This window comes from Motacilla alba, chromosome 5 (genome assembly GCF_015832195.1).
Source record: "Motacilla alba alba isolate MOTALB_02 chromosome 5, Motacilla_alba_V1.0_pri, whole genome shotgun sequence".
Classification (NCBI taxonomy): domain Eukaryota; kingdom Metazoa; phylum Chordata; class Aves; order Passeriformes; family Motacillidae; genus Motacilla; species Motacilla alba.
The window spans coordinates 10,271,870-10,289,411 of NC_052020.1; the positions used below are offsets into that span (position 1 = coordinate 10,271,870).

The window sequence follows — 17,542 nt, forward strand, 5'->3', positions numbered from 1 at the left end:
AATCTCCCAAGCTATTGCTTATAAATAGAACTACAGGACAGCTAATAAGCCATCTAAATATTATCAGAAATTAAGTCAGTGGTATGATTTCAAACTATTAAGATTACCAAGAGCTCCTGATTACTTACTAGATTCTGGGAACCTGAATTATCCAGCGCATATTAGGGGAATAAACTTTATGCTTAATGAACCATTTTGCCAAGTTCAGCCATTCATCTGGAGACCGTCCATAAATGGATAAGCGGGGTTCTGTGTACTGGTACTTACTTTCTTCTAGTTCACGGGCTACTTCCTAGTAAGTAATAAATATATTTGCTTTAATATGGACACTGAGATCATTTACAGCTAGAAATATATTTATCATTGCATTTTCCTCAGAGCAGACATAACTGTATTGGCACCCTTCAAAGATAAAGGGAATCTCTTGCCTTTCAATCCATTGTTTCATTTTAGGCATCTAAATACTCTACTAGCAAGCTAGCTCAAATATCATGTGAGTGTAACTTAACTGTACATATAACTGGGAATAACTCTAACACCTCCTTTTGGAGGACACTGTTCTTCTGCAGTCATTACTAACACCTCTGTGAGACCTACTTTTAAGATAGATAAATCAGAATTAGACTATTTAAACTACAGCAAACGTCTACATAAAATACACAGAACAATGGAAAATCTGACCCACAAGCTGTGTTAGCAAGCAGTTTTACAGCAAATAATTTTAGACAATACTTCTGTATACTCAAGAAGAGCTGACCATCTACTACATCACAAAAATTACTAATTTTTTTGTTCTAAGAAATTAATTTGAAGCCTGTTGCATGCATGTGCAGATGCAGATTTATGCAGAGGCACTTCTGTAGCTCCTCCTTCCCTAGCAACTACCAGTAGCCAACTCCTAACAAAATACTAAACCAGTGAATTGATCCTCAGGTGCTCTCCATCAGTTTAAAACCACCCACAACTCATCTTTGAACTCATACACAGTCTATGTGTATGTTTCTACCTCATAAAACTGTTCAGAAAGCAGCAGGAGCTGGCTTAACAGAGGTTTTCCTCTGAAGAATTGCTGGGGCAAGCCCAATATTTGGAATCACTTAACCATAGTGTTAGGTCTGTATGCAATTATAACACCACAAATCTATTACAAACCTTCATTTCTCTACAGCTGGAAAAGCTTGAAACTTATTTACCTTGACCATTCGAGCAAAATATTCACCACCAATATAGTTCTCAGTCTTCAAATACAAGTCCCTCAGCTCACTGGCACCAACTGGATTGTACTTGGAATTGAATTTGTCAAATCGATGGAATGTTTGACGTCCCTGGAGGAGGAAAAAAACCCAAATAACTGTAGTTTTAAGAACACACAATAGTTCATAAATTAAATTGCCCAGCATTAAAAGGCACAAAAAAGAAAAAACCTGTGATAACTTCTTTCAAACGTGCACTGTAATGCATGAAGTCAAATTATGATTTAGTAAGTTATTATGCAAACATTGTAGGAACTAGTATTTTACACTTGGAAAATGTAGCTTTTTCCCATTTGTTTTGTCATTTCACTAGACTTACTGCATGGACATCTAAAGAGTCTACAGTGAGGTCATAGGGGTCCATGTGAAGGCTTTCGAAGACTTGCTTTAAAGTCATCTTCTTGCCTTTTTTCTCTGCAACAATCCTGTCGGGCTCTGTTTGGTAGGTGTGCTTAATAAACCTCAATAAGTGCTTCTGGTTCATGCAGGCAGCAGCATGGATATGAGTGTCAACCTGAAATCAAAAGGTTATTTATGCTTATCATCCATCTACATAGACTTAATTAGCAAAGTATCTATGTCACTGACAACAGTAAAGCCTTCTAAAATATTCCTTAAGCAGCAAATGGATTAGTGCCTAAGCAAATCAAAATGTTTCAGAACCCTGAGATTTTGAATTTGGTTGAATTATTCAATAAGCAGAACTGTAAGTAAAGTAGCCCTCAATTAGTAGTTTCCTATTTAAACAGGAACATTTTCAACAAGATACATTCTAAGTGCTAATCACTGACCCTGCGTTCAGATTAAACTTGATACTTCCTTAAAGGACACTCTGACCCCTTGGTATCCTTTTACTTCGTTAATGAATCAACAATGCCTCTGTAGTTATAGACTGCGGTTATAACTATCCTCACTGACTGAAGGGACTTGGAATTCTTAGCCATTTTCAAAAGCAGAATTCATTTTTTCATTGGTATTTCAACCATATGAAATGTCTTGGGTCACTAGTACTGAAGAATATACATCTGAGATTTTTGTCACCATTTTTTCCAAGTTTAATTATAATACAGCAACTCATAATGGTGACAGACTGTTCAGATCTTTTTCTTAGATCTCTTCACACACTAAGGGAAGTGCAAATTCACAGAAGGGCTGAGAGTACTCCTTCAGGTTTTGTTGAAAAAAAAAGTATTGACAAGAAATAAATTATTTCCACAGGACTTCTTTGCTTTTGCTCAGAAGCTTGCACTGCTACCTGAGCAGCCTCTATTGGAACACAAACCAAAGAAACAACTCACAAGATCTGGGGGTTGGTTGTCATGTAAGCTTTCCCTGTGTCACTCCTTAGTTAACACTAAAACAACTTCTCAAATAAACCAAGTACTCTGATAAGCCAGCTATAATGAGCCACTGAACCTAAATGTCTGAAAGGATTCTCATGCAGGACTTCTCTGTCCAGGAAACTGCAAACATGGACATGAACAAAGTGAGCCCAACAGACTCCCCTTTGTGCAGTGACTCTGCAGTTTCCCATTCTGCCAACAGAACTAATCAACATCCTTATCTGCTTTTAAGGATCAGCAGGAAACACATCACAGAGCACATGAATAAGCCACCCTCCTGCAGTGTAAACCTGGGTTTATGCCATGACATCCAGGCCACAGGAATGCCACTGCTTCACTTGGTACCTGGAGTCATTTTATTTGCATGTTATATATACACAAGTTGTTGCAGATTCTCCCTGTGAATGTCAGTAGCATAAATAAAGACCAGGACATAAAACTGAATCCTAAACACTTAATTGTAAATCACTGCCTAATTTAAATATACCAGACACATTAAAGCTAAAGGAAAAAGCAAGAAATATATTGCTGTCTCAAACTACAGAACATAAAGTACATTATTAATGCATAGGAAACGATGTGTATAAACAGTAAACACACCTCCACACAGTGTATTCTCACTCTCCTCAGAGTACTTGTATAGATATTTGAGCCCAAGTGCATTTTATACATGTGCTTACTCAGGTTAATAAACATTCTCCGGGTTAGGCACTAATGTTGTTTACTGTAAACTCTTCCTGGAACAGTGAAATACTACTAGGCTTGGTCAACTTGTATAGGATAGTGAGCAGCAGTTACCAGGCTCTAAAAGCTAATGAAAATCAAGTCATAAACAGAGAATACAGATGTAGGGACCCTGAAAAAGTGTAGTTTATTGAATTTCAGAATGCAGTGGTTCCAGTAGTGGCTCAGCTACTGGAATTAATGAGTCTTGAAAAAAGTCAGAACAAAACAAGACACAGCACTTCCTCCTTATGTAAATCAGCATGAATTCACTGCTGTTGGGAGGACAAGGATGGAAAGCAAGGAGGCTTTTTGTTTATTTTGTTTGCTTGTGTACAAAGATCACATTGCACATTTTAAAATCCTGCTTCCTGTTGAGAAATAATTCTCTGGAGTGTGCCTTTGCTGTACAGTGAGCTCCTGTGACGTCTTCTCCAGTCCCCACAAACACATCACACACAGCCCTAGAGCTGAGCTAACCACAGTAGGTTTATTCTGAGAACAAAGATCTGCCTTTATATATTACTTTTTTTTTTTTTTTTTTTACCTCTTCCTCTTCCTTCAACCCAAATGTACATATCTGCCAAAAGTTAAGAGACTTTTCTGGAATCTCCTTCATTCTTTTTCCAGACAATATTCACTACTTTAGCTACGTTTTTTTTACTACCCAGTATAATCTGACCTTTAAGCAAGCAGCAACTTCAGTAACAAAAAGTCGTAAAAGACTCAAGTCTAACTTTAAAGAGTATCACACAGCTTTTCTTCTTTACTGTTTTTTACCATAAATGCAACTTTTTGGACGGTTTTAAGGACTTGAGCTTTGAGCTACCCTAGCACATAGTTAGTTAGTGTGTATGCTCTTGTACATTTTTACCCTGCAGGGTGCAATCCTACCTAAATGAAGTATCTGAACACAGAATCCTTAGGCAGAGCTTAAGTGGGCTGATTGGGTTAGGCAGGTTATTGTCATTATTGTTGTTATTATTATGTGAAATGTTATCACACTAAAATATTGTTACTAGTTTTATTGGTATTTATTATGAAAGGCTTCTACTGAATTCATACAAGGGTAACAAATACACCCTTTTCCTCCTTCTCCCCCCAAAACAAAAAGACAAAGCCACTCCCAATTTAAGATGTTACTATTCTGTTTGTCATACAATACATAAAATAAGCTGATGCTTTTCTGGACCATGAGTAACACACCCCCACCACAAGGTTTATTTTTTTCTACTTGCAAACATTCTCCTTGCATTTTCAAATTCATTATAGTGCCATTCCAGCCCAGTTTCTCCTTAGTGGAAAAAAACCCCGGCTGCATTCCTTTAACCAGATTTCCTGTAGCACTGCTTATTGTCCCCTCCCCCAGCAGAAAACCTTTCACTCAAGGTCACATTATTCTTCAATGGAAAGAAAAACAGAATGACTGACAGAAGCCTGTCTTGGAACACAGTATTTTACCTTCAGTGAACTCACCCTTGTAGCAAATGGAAACAGTTGTTTACATAAAGGGGAAATTCTTGTAATTCCATCATTCAAGTGATGGTGGACATCAGCTTCCTTGCACTTAAAGGATGGTAGAATTCCCTTCACTCAGCAATTCTCCATGTAACAAAGCCAGGCTTCCTTTTTCTGCAGATTCCTACTCTGTACAACTTACAGCTTGAAGGAGTTCTCATTGCCCTCCACATCTAACCAGGACCAGCCTCCCTCAAGTACTCTGCCTCCTCCCTTTTCTTCCTGCATTCCTTCTCTTTCCTTCCACTGCCGGTCAGATCTCCACAAAGCCTCCATCTCAGATCTGTTTTATGGATGCTTGTCTGTGCATATCACAGACAGTGCTGCACTGAATTTGGCATATGAGCTAGATTCAGAGTGATAAGTGATAAATACAGCAAAAAGAAATGCCAAGGCCAGCCCTTTTACTAACACTGAACTTTTTCAGGGCATGGATTAGTAGAATCCACAGCTGTAAACTGCCACATTTTCTAAACACGTACACTTTCATTTGTAAATACTTCTAACCCAATAGCTATGGGCCGCATGGACTGGACACTGAATCCTCTGCAGGCTTTACTTCAGTGCTGAATAGAAGGGAAATCATTCCTCATCCCACTGCTAGATTCCTTGCTCGTCAATACATTCATACTGCATCAGCTTTTCTGATAGGAGGCAAAGCTTTATACAGTGGGATTGATTTTCTCCTTGCAGTTCTTTAACAGGCATGAGAGGCAGAGGCACTAAACACTCTGTCCTCGGGGGATGCAGGAATGCTCCTGGCAGCAGAAATAGTCCCTAGAGCTGTGCAGAACTCCTTGGGAGCTTGTCTAATTCATATTTATGCCATGCACAGCAACCCAGAAACCAGGAGAGATGAGAAGAGGATCCCTGCATATCCAGCTTCTTGTCTGGCTGCAGAATCCAACCCAAGTGTTTGTATTTGCACAAATACAGAAATACTCTGCTGTGAAGAGAAAATCTCCTGTTCTGTTCTTTTAATTACTGAAAGAAAGAAGAGAGGAAAAGCTTTCTTTATGGTCTCAGCAGAAATTTTGCATTATAATAATTGATGCCTTTACACCTGATCGTATTTTGTGCTCACTTGCAAGACTTAGGGTAGAGACAAGAATTTGTCTCAGCATCTCTGCAAGGCAGGAGGGGAGAAGGAGCACTCAGAGCTCCGAAAGCACAACAGCCAGCTCTGCTGCCAGCTAACAGTGGCAAAGCACCATTCCATGTCATGCTGAAGGGACATTCCCTTTGGATCTGATGTTAACCCCTAAGTCTTCACATTCGCTGTCATTTTAGTTCATATGATGAAACTATTTCATCACCAAAGTCAGTTAAGTAGCTACTGGGGGAAAGAAAAGAAACCAAAAAAAAAAGCAAACTTAGAATGAATCAAAGCTCAGAGAGGTTGAGGTATAGGCTCACCATTCACTCACAAGGCTTGTAATCAAATGTTTAAAAAGCAGACATCTGCTAATTTCATTCAGTATTTTTTGGGATCTGTAGGATTTAGTAGCATTTAACTGCACTCTAACTTTCCTTCTTAAAAGTACAACCAGTGGTATTTCAACTCTGTGGTCATAAAAACCAGCTAGAATTTACTTCCTCCTTGTCTAAGCAATAATTAAAAAAATAAAAATTCAGTTGCAACCCCTCATCCAATGGATGTCACAGGAGCAGTATTGCAGCAGAGCATTCTGCAGGGCTGTAAATGCAGAAACTGCATTCTCCCATGCACAGCTCCCCACACGAGGTTGGGCACTTGCACTAGTGAGCCTTTGATGGAGAATGTGATGTGCAAAAGTCACTGCTAGGACATATACTCAGGCCTGGTTTGCTGACACACTGAAATGGTGGCTACAGAAAGAAAGAGTATCCAGAGAGGCTCAGGCTGTGATTTTTTCATCTTTAGAAACTGTGAAGGACAGTGCAGTGAAGGACACCTGCCAATTCAGTACATGGATATCCATTACAAAGGTAGCAAATAATGTTAGGTAAAAAAATCTCTTGGCTTCACCAAAAAAAAAAAAAAAAAAAAAAAAAAAAAAAAAAAAAAGTGCTTGCTCTGAATTATCTGAGGCATCTCCAGGAAGCCCTTCTTAAACAAACCTCACGTAAAGGACAAGACACCCTGGTATACCAAGGTTAAAACTCAGTTCTGAGTTTGTGTACCATAGAGCTAAACTCTTGTTCCTTAATTTCGTTCTTCATGCAGACAGTGTTATGTGGGAAATGTGTGTTGCCTACACTTTGCTGTGCATCAGCTGGAGGCCGTGAGGAATCCTGCTGATGACAGACTCAAGAGTCTCCTCTAAAGTTAGTGTTTTCCTCACAGACAGCTGTTCACCTCCTGTGGAGAGCCAAGGGGAGCCAGCCATGCTGTCTCACCACCTGTGGGTTCTTGTCTGTCTACAGAAATACCTGTGTCCTTAGTAAAGGGCAATTTTCCAGGTCCAGCTTGCAAAACTATGCAAAACATATCTTGGGCTGCATTCCAATTAAGTTCAATATGCAAGATATAAACATGCATATCCCTTATTTAAGATAAGCCTTATCCTGGGCTTTTAAGAATAAATTATCTCATTGAAGGAAAACTCCTGTTAAATCAGGAAAAAAGCGGGGAAGGGGGCAGGAGGTAGGGGAAAGCCAGTAATGTTTGGTTGTCATGCTAGCAATTAATCCTGGCCAGCCTTCTACTGCACCTTTCTAAATGCAGCAGTACACGTTCACTGACTGGCCTTGCCACTCCATTCATATCTGTTCTAATTTTGGCATTTTCCATCCATTACTTTGGCTCTTTCATATAAGCAGATTATACCAGGACCTCCACACTTGTCTCTCAGGGATGTGATACACAACTTCACCAACAGCCTTTGGGAGGGTGAATCCTCTTCCTTCCTTTCCTTGAGAAGAGTAAGCACTTGTTAGGATTGACTTAACAGAGAGACATCCTGAAAACATAAGCTGAGTATTGTTGTGGGTCTTCTGGGTAGTTAGGACTTGGTGAAGGGAAGGAGAGATTTTGACTCTATTTTAGAAAGTTAGTTTATTATATTATGATATATATTACATTAAAAAATACTACACTATAACTATACTATAAAGAATAGAGAGAAAAGAATCATCAGAAAGTGAGATAAGAATAGAAAAGAATTAATAACAAAGTTCTGTGACTCTCAGAGAGTCCGAGAGCTGCTGCCTCCTCGATTGGCCACCAAGTAGAAACATCTCACATTGACCAATAGAGGAAGCACCTGCTGCATTCCACAGTAACAAATAACAAATTATTTACACTTGAAGCTGAGGCCCTTCAGCTTCTCAGAAGAAGAAAATCCTAGCCAAGGGATTTTCATAAAATATCACAACCACAGCTGAGAAGTGTGGCTTTCAAATGTTTCACTGCTGATACTGTTACTAGCAAGGAAGCAGTCCAGGGAAGTTACAGTTCCAAACATTACTGGGGTTAGCAAGACACAGGGAAAACAAGATAATCTGGGGCCTTACAGGAATTGTGTCTACAATGCAGTTTACTTTCCAGAGTGCTTCAGAAAAATACTACTTGTGAACTTGCTTCATAAAAATACTTTAAGCAAGATGAACTGTGTGCAGCAGGAATTTTCAAGCAGTACCTGGCAGTAGGAATGGTCTCTGGCAGAGCAGAGCAGACTGGTTCCTGCCCTCTGGAGTGTGCTCATTGCCAGAGGGGAAGCAACGCACATTTTGAGCTTTTGAACAATAAGAATCCTTTTGTAGAGTGGCTTATTCAACATCAGGTAATTAAAAAATAATTGAGATATGTCCAGAGACACTGAACATTTGGCTCTAGATCAAAAGCTGAACTTAGCAAGTACAATCCTGTTAATTACAACTTCTCACTAATCAAACTGATTGTGGTAGTTACCTGATCCACACCTCTGCATGTCTCAGTCGCCATGTGTTTCATTATTAAAGTCTCTGTCAGCTACTGAAGTGTTTTCTCTGAATGTGGCACGTAGCAAATGTCTTTCCAGGGTTATGCAAGAAAACTGTCAGGCTGGGAGCTGAGTCTCTGCCACTTGAGTGAATTAGCTGACACGTCTCCCATGCATCCATTTAACAGTCAGAAGGGTGAAATCCATAAGAACTTACCTGACAACTCATCTGCTTCCACCCTTGTGATGGACACTGGCACGGTTTATTACCACAACACTAGCCAGCAAACACACTGGGCATTAGGGGGAAAAGCCAAGAGGACTTTTTTATGAACTAGTGCCAACCAAAATGTAAGGAGAAGAATTAGTAAACCCTGAAGTTAACAAAATAGAGGATTACCTCTTCCAGTTGCATAGAGAAACAATGCAAAATGGACCCAAAGTGGTTAAAACCACCAGCAACAATTGTGAAGAAATCTCACCTATCAAAATGAAGCAGTAACTCCAGTAACTTCCTCTCCACTTCAGGAAAGGGAAGCAAATGAAGCAGCCTAATACTCTTGCTTCCATGCTTTGAAGAGAACGCAGCTCCCTTGGGTGGGAATGTGTCAGGAAATTAAATCAGCTCCTTGATTCCCCTACCTGTCTCCTAATTATAGCCAGGTGTATCTCAGAGGGAGCCAACTCAGATGATCTTTTTACTTAATATATCAGAGATTTTTTTTTACGAGATACTGATGGCAGCATGAACCCTCAGTTTAGTTTCTGTGGGAGGTATTTTGACATGTATTTAAACATCTCTTTTCAATATGAAATGAAATTATAATCTAAAATCTATACAGCTGTTCCTACTACAGTCTAGTAGGATGTACCTACATGAAAGCAGAAAAATGCACTTGAATGTCTTTGAGTTCATTAAAATTAATTAAACCTCCATAAGGATATTTTTATTCATTATGCATGTGAGCTTCATTTGATTAACTCTGTTTCACTCTTTTAAAGCAATCTACACACAATTAAGTCCCTTTGATTCTGAATAAGTAAACAAATTAGTTTAGCATAATCCAATTAACCCACGCACATTCAAGTTAATTTTCCTGGAGAGCTCCCATGTAGAAAAACATTACCATTCTTAAAATAACTTAATTCAGTTGAGAGGTATGCACACACTATTTCGTGCATATCATCTACACTTCCAATAAGAAAAGCAAAACTGCTGGAACTCCTACTAAAAACAGTGTCATGCCTTTAATCCTTCTCACACTTACCTTTCTCACATTATAAAAGTCTCGATGGGGATTACTCTTCAGTTCTTTAAACTCTGACATCTCATTTAACATCTCGTGTAAGCTAAATTTAGATTCTAAAAAGTTAAGCCTCCGATGACAATATGTTTTTCTGTAACAGAAAACACAAAAATGAACTGTAACTTAAAATGTTGTATTTCAAATTCAAAAAGAACATCAAAGTTTTCACAGTAAAAACAAAGTTGGGGTGTTTTATGAGGTCCAAGACAAATCCATTCTTTTTATCCTACTGGTTAACAAATATGTAAGCAAATTTCAGACCAAAGTTATTAGTGAAATCTCAAACAGAACCCTACATAACCATGTTACGTCCTTCAACTTGTCCAAGTATTCATCACTATACCTGTGCATAAACTGCAGTCCTTTTAACAATAATGACCAAAGCATGAAACCTATAATCAAATGGATATCAATTGCAACTTCTCTAAAATGGTACCTCCAATAGAACAATCTTCTCATATATAACAGAAATATCTTGTCATCCAGCCTTACTAATTATGAAATTTTTTTTAAATCCTCCAAATTTATTTGCTTTTTCAATTTAATGTGAGAAGCCAAGATAAGATCCAATATGCTTTCATCTTTCATGCCTTGAGAACATATATGTTGTGTAGAAATACTTTTTTCCAAAATAATTTCTTGTGCCCTTTATAGAAAATATGCTTTTTTTGGTCCTGCTTGCCTACTCAGAGCTCCATCTTCACTTTCATCTTCTGTCATGTTTCTCCATCTATTTTTAACCAATGGCATGGTTTTTCTCTTCACCATCTGTCAATTCTTATTGACTCCACAATATTTTGGTAGCACTGTTAATGTAATAGCCTTCTTTTTCCTGCTTTATTGTTGCCGATCTCTCCTCAATAGAACACAAATCCCATTATGGTTTTGGAAGCCTGTTTCAAACCCAGTCTCAAAGAACCCAATACTAATCAAGACCTGTTTGCCCATTGCAGGAAGTCTGTTGGGTCATGCTGTTATCCAAAAGACCATGAGCCTGAGGAGTAGGGGTGAGATTTCGTCACTTTACCAGCAGCAAAGATTAAAGAACAGTGGCTCCTGATCTCTGAGCAGCCCCACATGTGATGGGCATAAATGACAGGAAAGCACTTGCTGAAAACAGTGAAACAATACCAAAAGAAGAGCTTATGCAACAGGATTATGGGAAAGATCTTTTTCTTTCGGGTTCTGCACATTTATTAGAGAGTGTGGATGAGCCTGCAAAAGCTTACTGTGAATTAGTGAAAGGAGCAGGTGACTGACCTCCATTCACCATGGTGCTGTGTGTTCTAACTTGTCCTACCACAGCCCTTCTTGCTTAGGGCTTGCTGTTACAACTGTGAGGTCTAAGGTTTAAGTGCAAACTGCACAAGGGCCTTCAACATGACTCTTGTTTCTGGTTTTCCTCCTCATCCTTTTAACTTTTCATTGTCTGTCTGGGCATATAACACCCTGTAACTGGAATGCATTTGCCCATTGCTGACTGTAACCAAAGCCTGCTCAAGCTGGCACTGATTTGGAGCTGATAAGGCTGGCAGAGGCACAGGAGCTGGCTCCTGAGAAAGGGCTTAGGGAATGGGCCAGGCTTGTTCTGCCACTGTCACTGCACGAGGCACAGACTGACACAGCTGCGAGACAGACAGACAGAGGAAAGAATGCACCAGGTGGGGCTAACTGGGCACAGTGTCAGTGGTGAGCTCTCCCAGGCAGGAGGACCAGCAATGCAGTGCTGGCACACAGGGCAAATAGCTCAGAAGAGCAGTTCAGGTTCCTGCTTAGTTCCATCCTAGAGTGGATTCTTTTCCTTTCCTGGTGTTGGGGCCATGAGAGATGGGCTGTTTCCAATCCTCAGCTAGGAAGTAAACTTAAAACTGGATGCACATGCTTTCATCATGCGCTAGGCAAGGACATTGCTTTGTCATGAGTGGCACTGACTAAAGCTGTACTATAGTTGTTCCATTTCTAGTTTTTAGAGACTTCACAGAATTTGGTGGTTCTGGGAAAGTTTGGACTTCTTTTGATTGTGCATACATGGGTCAGTTTTGCAGCATATGAGCAGTTAATTAACATCTGGAACAAATCAGACTGAATATTTATGTTGCTGATCTGTATGCTCTGCATATGCAGGGTTTCTCTTCAAGCAGCCAGAGCAGAACAGACATGAAGGAACTTAGGACAACTGTTCAAAAACCTCAGGTTCAGCATAAGCAAAAACAAAATTGAAAAAAAAAATTAAGTTTCAGTTCCCATGCTTCAAGAAGTTTGGGTCAGATTTGACTTGAATGGAAATATTTGGCCAATTCCTTGATGTTTTTCTGTCAGCCCCTTTTTTGCCATGGTTGATGCTAAGAAACCAAAGAAATGAAAGGTAGCCATAGGTGGCATTGTATTTTTTCCTTTTTAAGATTTTTCATGACTCAGTAATGCTTGAGAAAGACAAAACAAAACACTGCTATAGAATGGGTATGCTGAGGAATTAAATGTCACAGAAGTGAGAAGTACTAAGCCACAGGTAAGCAGCAGCCTGAAAGGGCAGAGTAACAAAAGAGGAACATACGTTGGGCCATCTGCAATTAGAGCAAGAACATGGCTCAGGTCCAGGGTGTAGGTCTGCAGGTCTGGATATGGCAAACTCCGAGGCTCATTGAGCTCCATCATCTCTTTGCTATCATAAACAAAGGGAATGCCACCTTTCAGCTTGATAACATAATCCAGATTGTCTGGAGCATCATCCAGATTATAAGGATCTTCATTTTCTTCTGGGGGTGAATGGAAATCTGGAAGCGAATTTACATTACAGTTAGAAGAAATAACTTACACAAAAGGCAAAATAATTACAAAAATAACTTCCTGCTCCTGTAAAGATTAATTTCTAACAGATTTCAGTATTTTCATTAAAGTCACATTCAGTTACTATAAAAAAATCTGCTGTTACAACAAAGCTTTTTTCTGACAGCTTTAGTTGCAGCCTCTCTCTAAATTAAGTGCTTACCTTAATTCCAATGTTATATGTTATTAGAGTTCTCTGAACCAATGCGTACAGATTTAATACTATTCTTTATTAATGTGTGTTGGAATGAGTTTGAAAATGAATTTGCAGAAGGATTTAAATTAGGATGGTTGAAGTACAGTTGAGATTTTTGAACAGTAAAATAGCTGTTGACTTCAGATCCACATTCATTATTTTCTTTTCACCTTCTGACTCACTGTAGCAATTTTGGAAGTTCATATTTAAGCATAGAATCAGTTGGGTTTGTTGTGTTTTGGTTGGAGTTTTTAAGTTTGTGGGGGTTGGTTTGTTTATGTGTAGTTTTCTGTGGTGAGGGTTTTGTTTGGGGTTTTTAATAAATTCCTTTTTAATAGAAGCATAGAAGCCAAAAATTTTACAGCACAAATCCAGTTTATCCCTTGGCCTTCTGAACATAAATAAAATCACAAAGTACCAGAAGCACAATTGGGATTTGTTCAGTACAGTTTTGTAAAGCCTTTAAAAATTAAAGTTTTTTCCTAAGAATCAAGTAATCACACACTTCTGGGAGATTTAGCTAATGTGAACATTCAAACATTGTCACTCCTGTTCTGAACAATCATCACTTCTTTTACAATATCTTACTAATGCAATCAACACAAGGTGTCCTGACTGCATTTATGTCAACTGAACTAGATTCTTTGGCTGAGTCTTAAGAGATTTCTTCTTTTATCTGTTCAGTTAAGCCATGACAGAAAAGTAATTACCAGGCCTTTTATTCACCTAGAGCATCTGAATGTATGTTATAAACTGATACCATCCTTATCTCTAATATTCATAACTATCTAGCTCAAACTTGTGCTAACTAAGACATTGTGTAACAAGATTTCTTTTTTTGCGTTGCAAGTTTAAAATCATAACTATAAGAAAGTTATTAACCTAATAATAACTTGGAAATATCTCCCTGGCAGCTGTTCCAAAATATCTTCCCTGTCTTGAATATTCAGTACACTGTTCTCTTTACACTCTTCCTGGAAAACAAACACTTGAAAACATATTTAGTCACCCTCTTTCAACTACTAAGCCAGTAATTGATTTAAAATGTCACTTCAAGGCTGAAAATAAATTGTCAGCAACATGGACACATCTACAGTGGCCCATCTGTACAGACCAAAGGTTGCTCCTCACAGCCTAATCCAGAAATGAGCAGTGCAAACAGTTTAATGCACAAGCAAAGCTTTCAAGACACAACCCACCTAAGAGACAAAAATAATTTGTGACACACATAGTGGGGGATTATGTTCAAACTAATAAGCCTTGTTGAGAGATCAGTTTATTTACCCGGGCAGAATGCCCAACAAATATGACTCTACAGCCTCCAGTCTTGACCTGGCAAGTGTAGCCTGCCTGTGAAATTCCTGACTCAGGGCTTGCTAACTGGCATGTCTGTATCATGCTTCAATTTATGATGCAGATGAGCTCATCACCCCTTTTAGTTCCATATGCCAAGATGAGGAGGAATGACTTCATTTTAAACCACAGCCATACAGCTTTTTCCTGAGGGAGCATAAGTATGCTACTTAACATCCCATTTGCTTGGGAAATAAAGTAATCAATGAGAGTCTAGTCTTGGTTTTTAGGTTTTGACAGCTTCAAGGTTCCAAATTAGATACAGGATTTATAACTTAGGCCTGTTAGTGATTCTCTACTCAACAACAAATTAAATTACAAAGACAGCCAGAGGAGATCATCACAAAAATACAACTTTCCTTTACTACAGTATTGCATGGGTTTAAGTCTGTATTTTAAATAATGTTTACATCTTTTAGAATGTAATTGAATATTTAAAAAAGGGCATTCACCTGGGTACACCTCATCTTCAACCTTCCATTTTTGATCCCGCATGCTGCACAGGTACTGAGATGTTGTTCTTGGGAAGCGATGGTAGGCAAGACGTGAGTACTTCTCTCGGATGAGGAGAGCTTTCACCAGGCTCTTGGCAGCTTGTTCATAGTCATCAACTGTAACCTGGAAGGAAAACCTGGATAAATACTGGGAAAAATAGCAGTTCTAGCATAGAAGTGTGGGGCTTGACCATAAAGGATCTTGCCCAAGGAGTCAGTAACCCAGTGACAGAAGCAGAATCCAAATACAATATACAGAACACACACAAATGTTTTTATCCTACCATATATTACCTATTTAACATCTGATGTTTTTATTTTTATCCAATTTAGTATTAAAAAGAGTATAAAACAACCTGACCTTGACTTCTAACTGTCTAACAAACCACTATATTCACAAAGCAATTTAGATTTTCTTGCAGAGAGCCATCATATTGGCATTTTACACTTCATGTAGATATATGGGACCTTTTTTACACCCTCTAGCTACAGAAAGTGGGAAAACAATAGTTCCTTACCCCTGCACAGTAGTCCCCACTAATTGAAACTCTCTGGAATTCTGGTACATCATATGGCACTTGGACTGGCACAAAAGCACTTGGAAGAACTGGTGTTGCAGGAGACAGGACAGGATTGGCCGGTGGTGCTTTCCATTCCTGAGGTGGAATTTGTAATGACAAAGACTGGGATCTAATCATCTTGAAACTTTTCTTCCTATGAATTCATGGTATAAAACATAAAATAAGCCATGGTATAAAACAATTAATACACTGGAAAACTGATTATAGCAAAGAAATCACTCCCTAGGAAATTATACTAATGAAATCTCTCATATCACAGAAAAAACCCTGCTCAGAAAGTGCTTCTGCTTTTAGCTTCTCTGTATTGACACTTCACATTATCTACACTACACAAAACTGCACCCTCTACATGAGTCCAACATGCCACAATTTATTTACAATCACTCAAAGATGCCCTAAGGTTTTTGTTTCACTTCTCACAACTTCAGTTTCAGCAAGTCACTGTGCAGAAGGAAAAGGTGATAACTGTGCTCTCTTTACTAAGGGTCAATTCTTACAGACTGACAGCATCAGAATTTGTGAAGGATCAGACAGAAACAAGTCAATGTTACATATGGAAATTGTTCTAAGTTATCATGCTGTTACACAGACTTCCCATTCTTCCCAAAACTCAACTCTAGTTGTCAGACAAGACTAGGCAACAAAATTTCACATACAGTCATTCAGTTCAACTTGTAAGGAAAAGGAGGAGCACCTAGTTATTCCTTAGGCAGTGTTTGATGAGACTTGAGGCTGATGTGCTTATCAGAGTGATATCACAGCATGGCTTTGATACACAAGTCCATTCCTCACTTCAGGTGGAACTCAAATTTAAAAATGCTGCCTTTTCCATGAAAGCTGTGATAGATGTGCACTTCAGATAAACCAGCTAAAACAGAATGTTGTGTTTTCCAGTGAAGTAATTGTAATACCTCCAGTGGAGCTTTGGAATATCTCTCAAGATGGAATTCATTTTCCTTACTCAGTTTTAAATGTGCTTAAATATATTTTAAATATTCATATAATACATAAATAGTATGTTATAAACTACCTGTGATAACAATTTCTTTTGCACTGTGGAAATAGTCCTTACTTTTGTAAGTTAGATACCAAAACCTTAAAATGTTAGTAAGAATCACTAATAAAGAGAAAAGAACACTGGAACATTTTCTGAAAGCTGCAAATTACTTCTGTGGTATTCTTAAGAACAAGAACATGCAGTGCTGGTACAATTAACACCCAAATTTCATCCTCTAAAGTACTTGTAACCACCTTGGAAATCAGCATCAGTTTTGAAAGGCAGTGTTTGATCAACTGAAACTGGAAACAGCACAAGCTGTACTTGTGTCACTGTCCCTTTGGTCCTGCAGGACAGGGATGAACACTTGTTCTGTTCCTACATGTAAACAAAATACCTATATTACCCATTCCTACAGTTAAACCTGTGCAAAATCTGAGTTTGTTTCTGTGAGACAAATTTTCCAAATTAAAAATGAAACACACTAGCTCAGGGGGAAATATATACCAAACATTTGTTTGACTAGAAACATCTGGTTTTCCCTTCTGTGCCCATTTATGTCTATGAACATGCCAACTGGGAAATCCACTTGCACAATTCCAAACTCAAAGTCTCAACTTGTATCATCAGTGAGTCATACCTTAATTTAACTAAATTGACTCTTCTCCCTTCTGTTCCAGAAACATGATTCCAAGTGTTGCCCAACTGCCTTTCTGCAGCTAAGCAGGTACACGTGTTTAGCTATCGCTTTCAAATGCTTTCTTGCCTGCCTGCTTTTTGAAGAGTCTGTACACGTCCAACCCATTTGGTGTCAGGCTGCTGCTGAGCTCATGTGACTCCAGAAACAGCCCAGCAGTCCTGTGAAGGCAAGACACTGGAACAGGCTGACATCAGGGGAAGGCTGCCTCTCTTACAGAATAATAAATAAATAAATAAAAAAAACCAACCAAAATTCACAAACCAAAGCAAGTTTGCCTTCATTACAGCCATGAGTAAACCAAAGGTAGAATGCAATGGGTTTTTTTTTTTGTTTAATGTGCACTTTTATG

General features: G+C 38.7%; 1 protein-coding gene across 5 annotated transcripts in view; it reads right to left on the reverse strand.

The window, feature by feature from the left end:
• AMPD3 (adenosine monophosphate deaminase 3) overlaps positions 1-17,542 on the reverse strand; it is a 35,841-nt gene that overhangs the window by 13,959 nt on the left and 4,340 nt on the right. For all 5 annotated transcript variants that reach the window (XM_038139696.1, XM_038139694.1, XM_038139693.1 and 2 more), the window contains exons 3-9: positions 15,434-15,629; positions 14,874-15,039; positions 12,601-12,820; positions 10,008-10,137; positions 1,573-1,767; positions 1,194-1,325; positions 129-292 (exon numbers count right to left, since the gene is read on the reverse strand). In XM_038139696.1, coding sequence (XP_037995624.1) covers positions 129-292; positions 1,194-1,325; positions 1,573-1,767; positions 10,008-10,137; positions 12,601-12,820; positions 14,874-15,039; positions 15,434-15,629 — 1,203 coding nt within the window. The remainder of the gene's footprint in view (positions 1-128; positions 293-1,193; positions 1,326-1,572; positions 1,768-10,007; positions 10,138-12,600; positions 12,821-14,873; positions 15,040-15,433; positions 15,630-17,542) is intronic.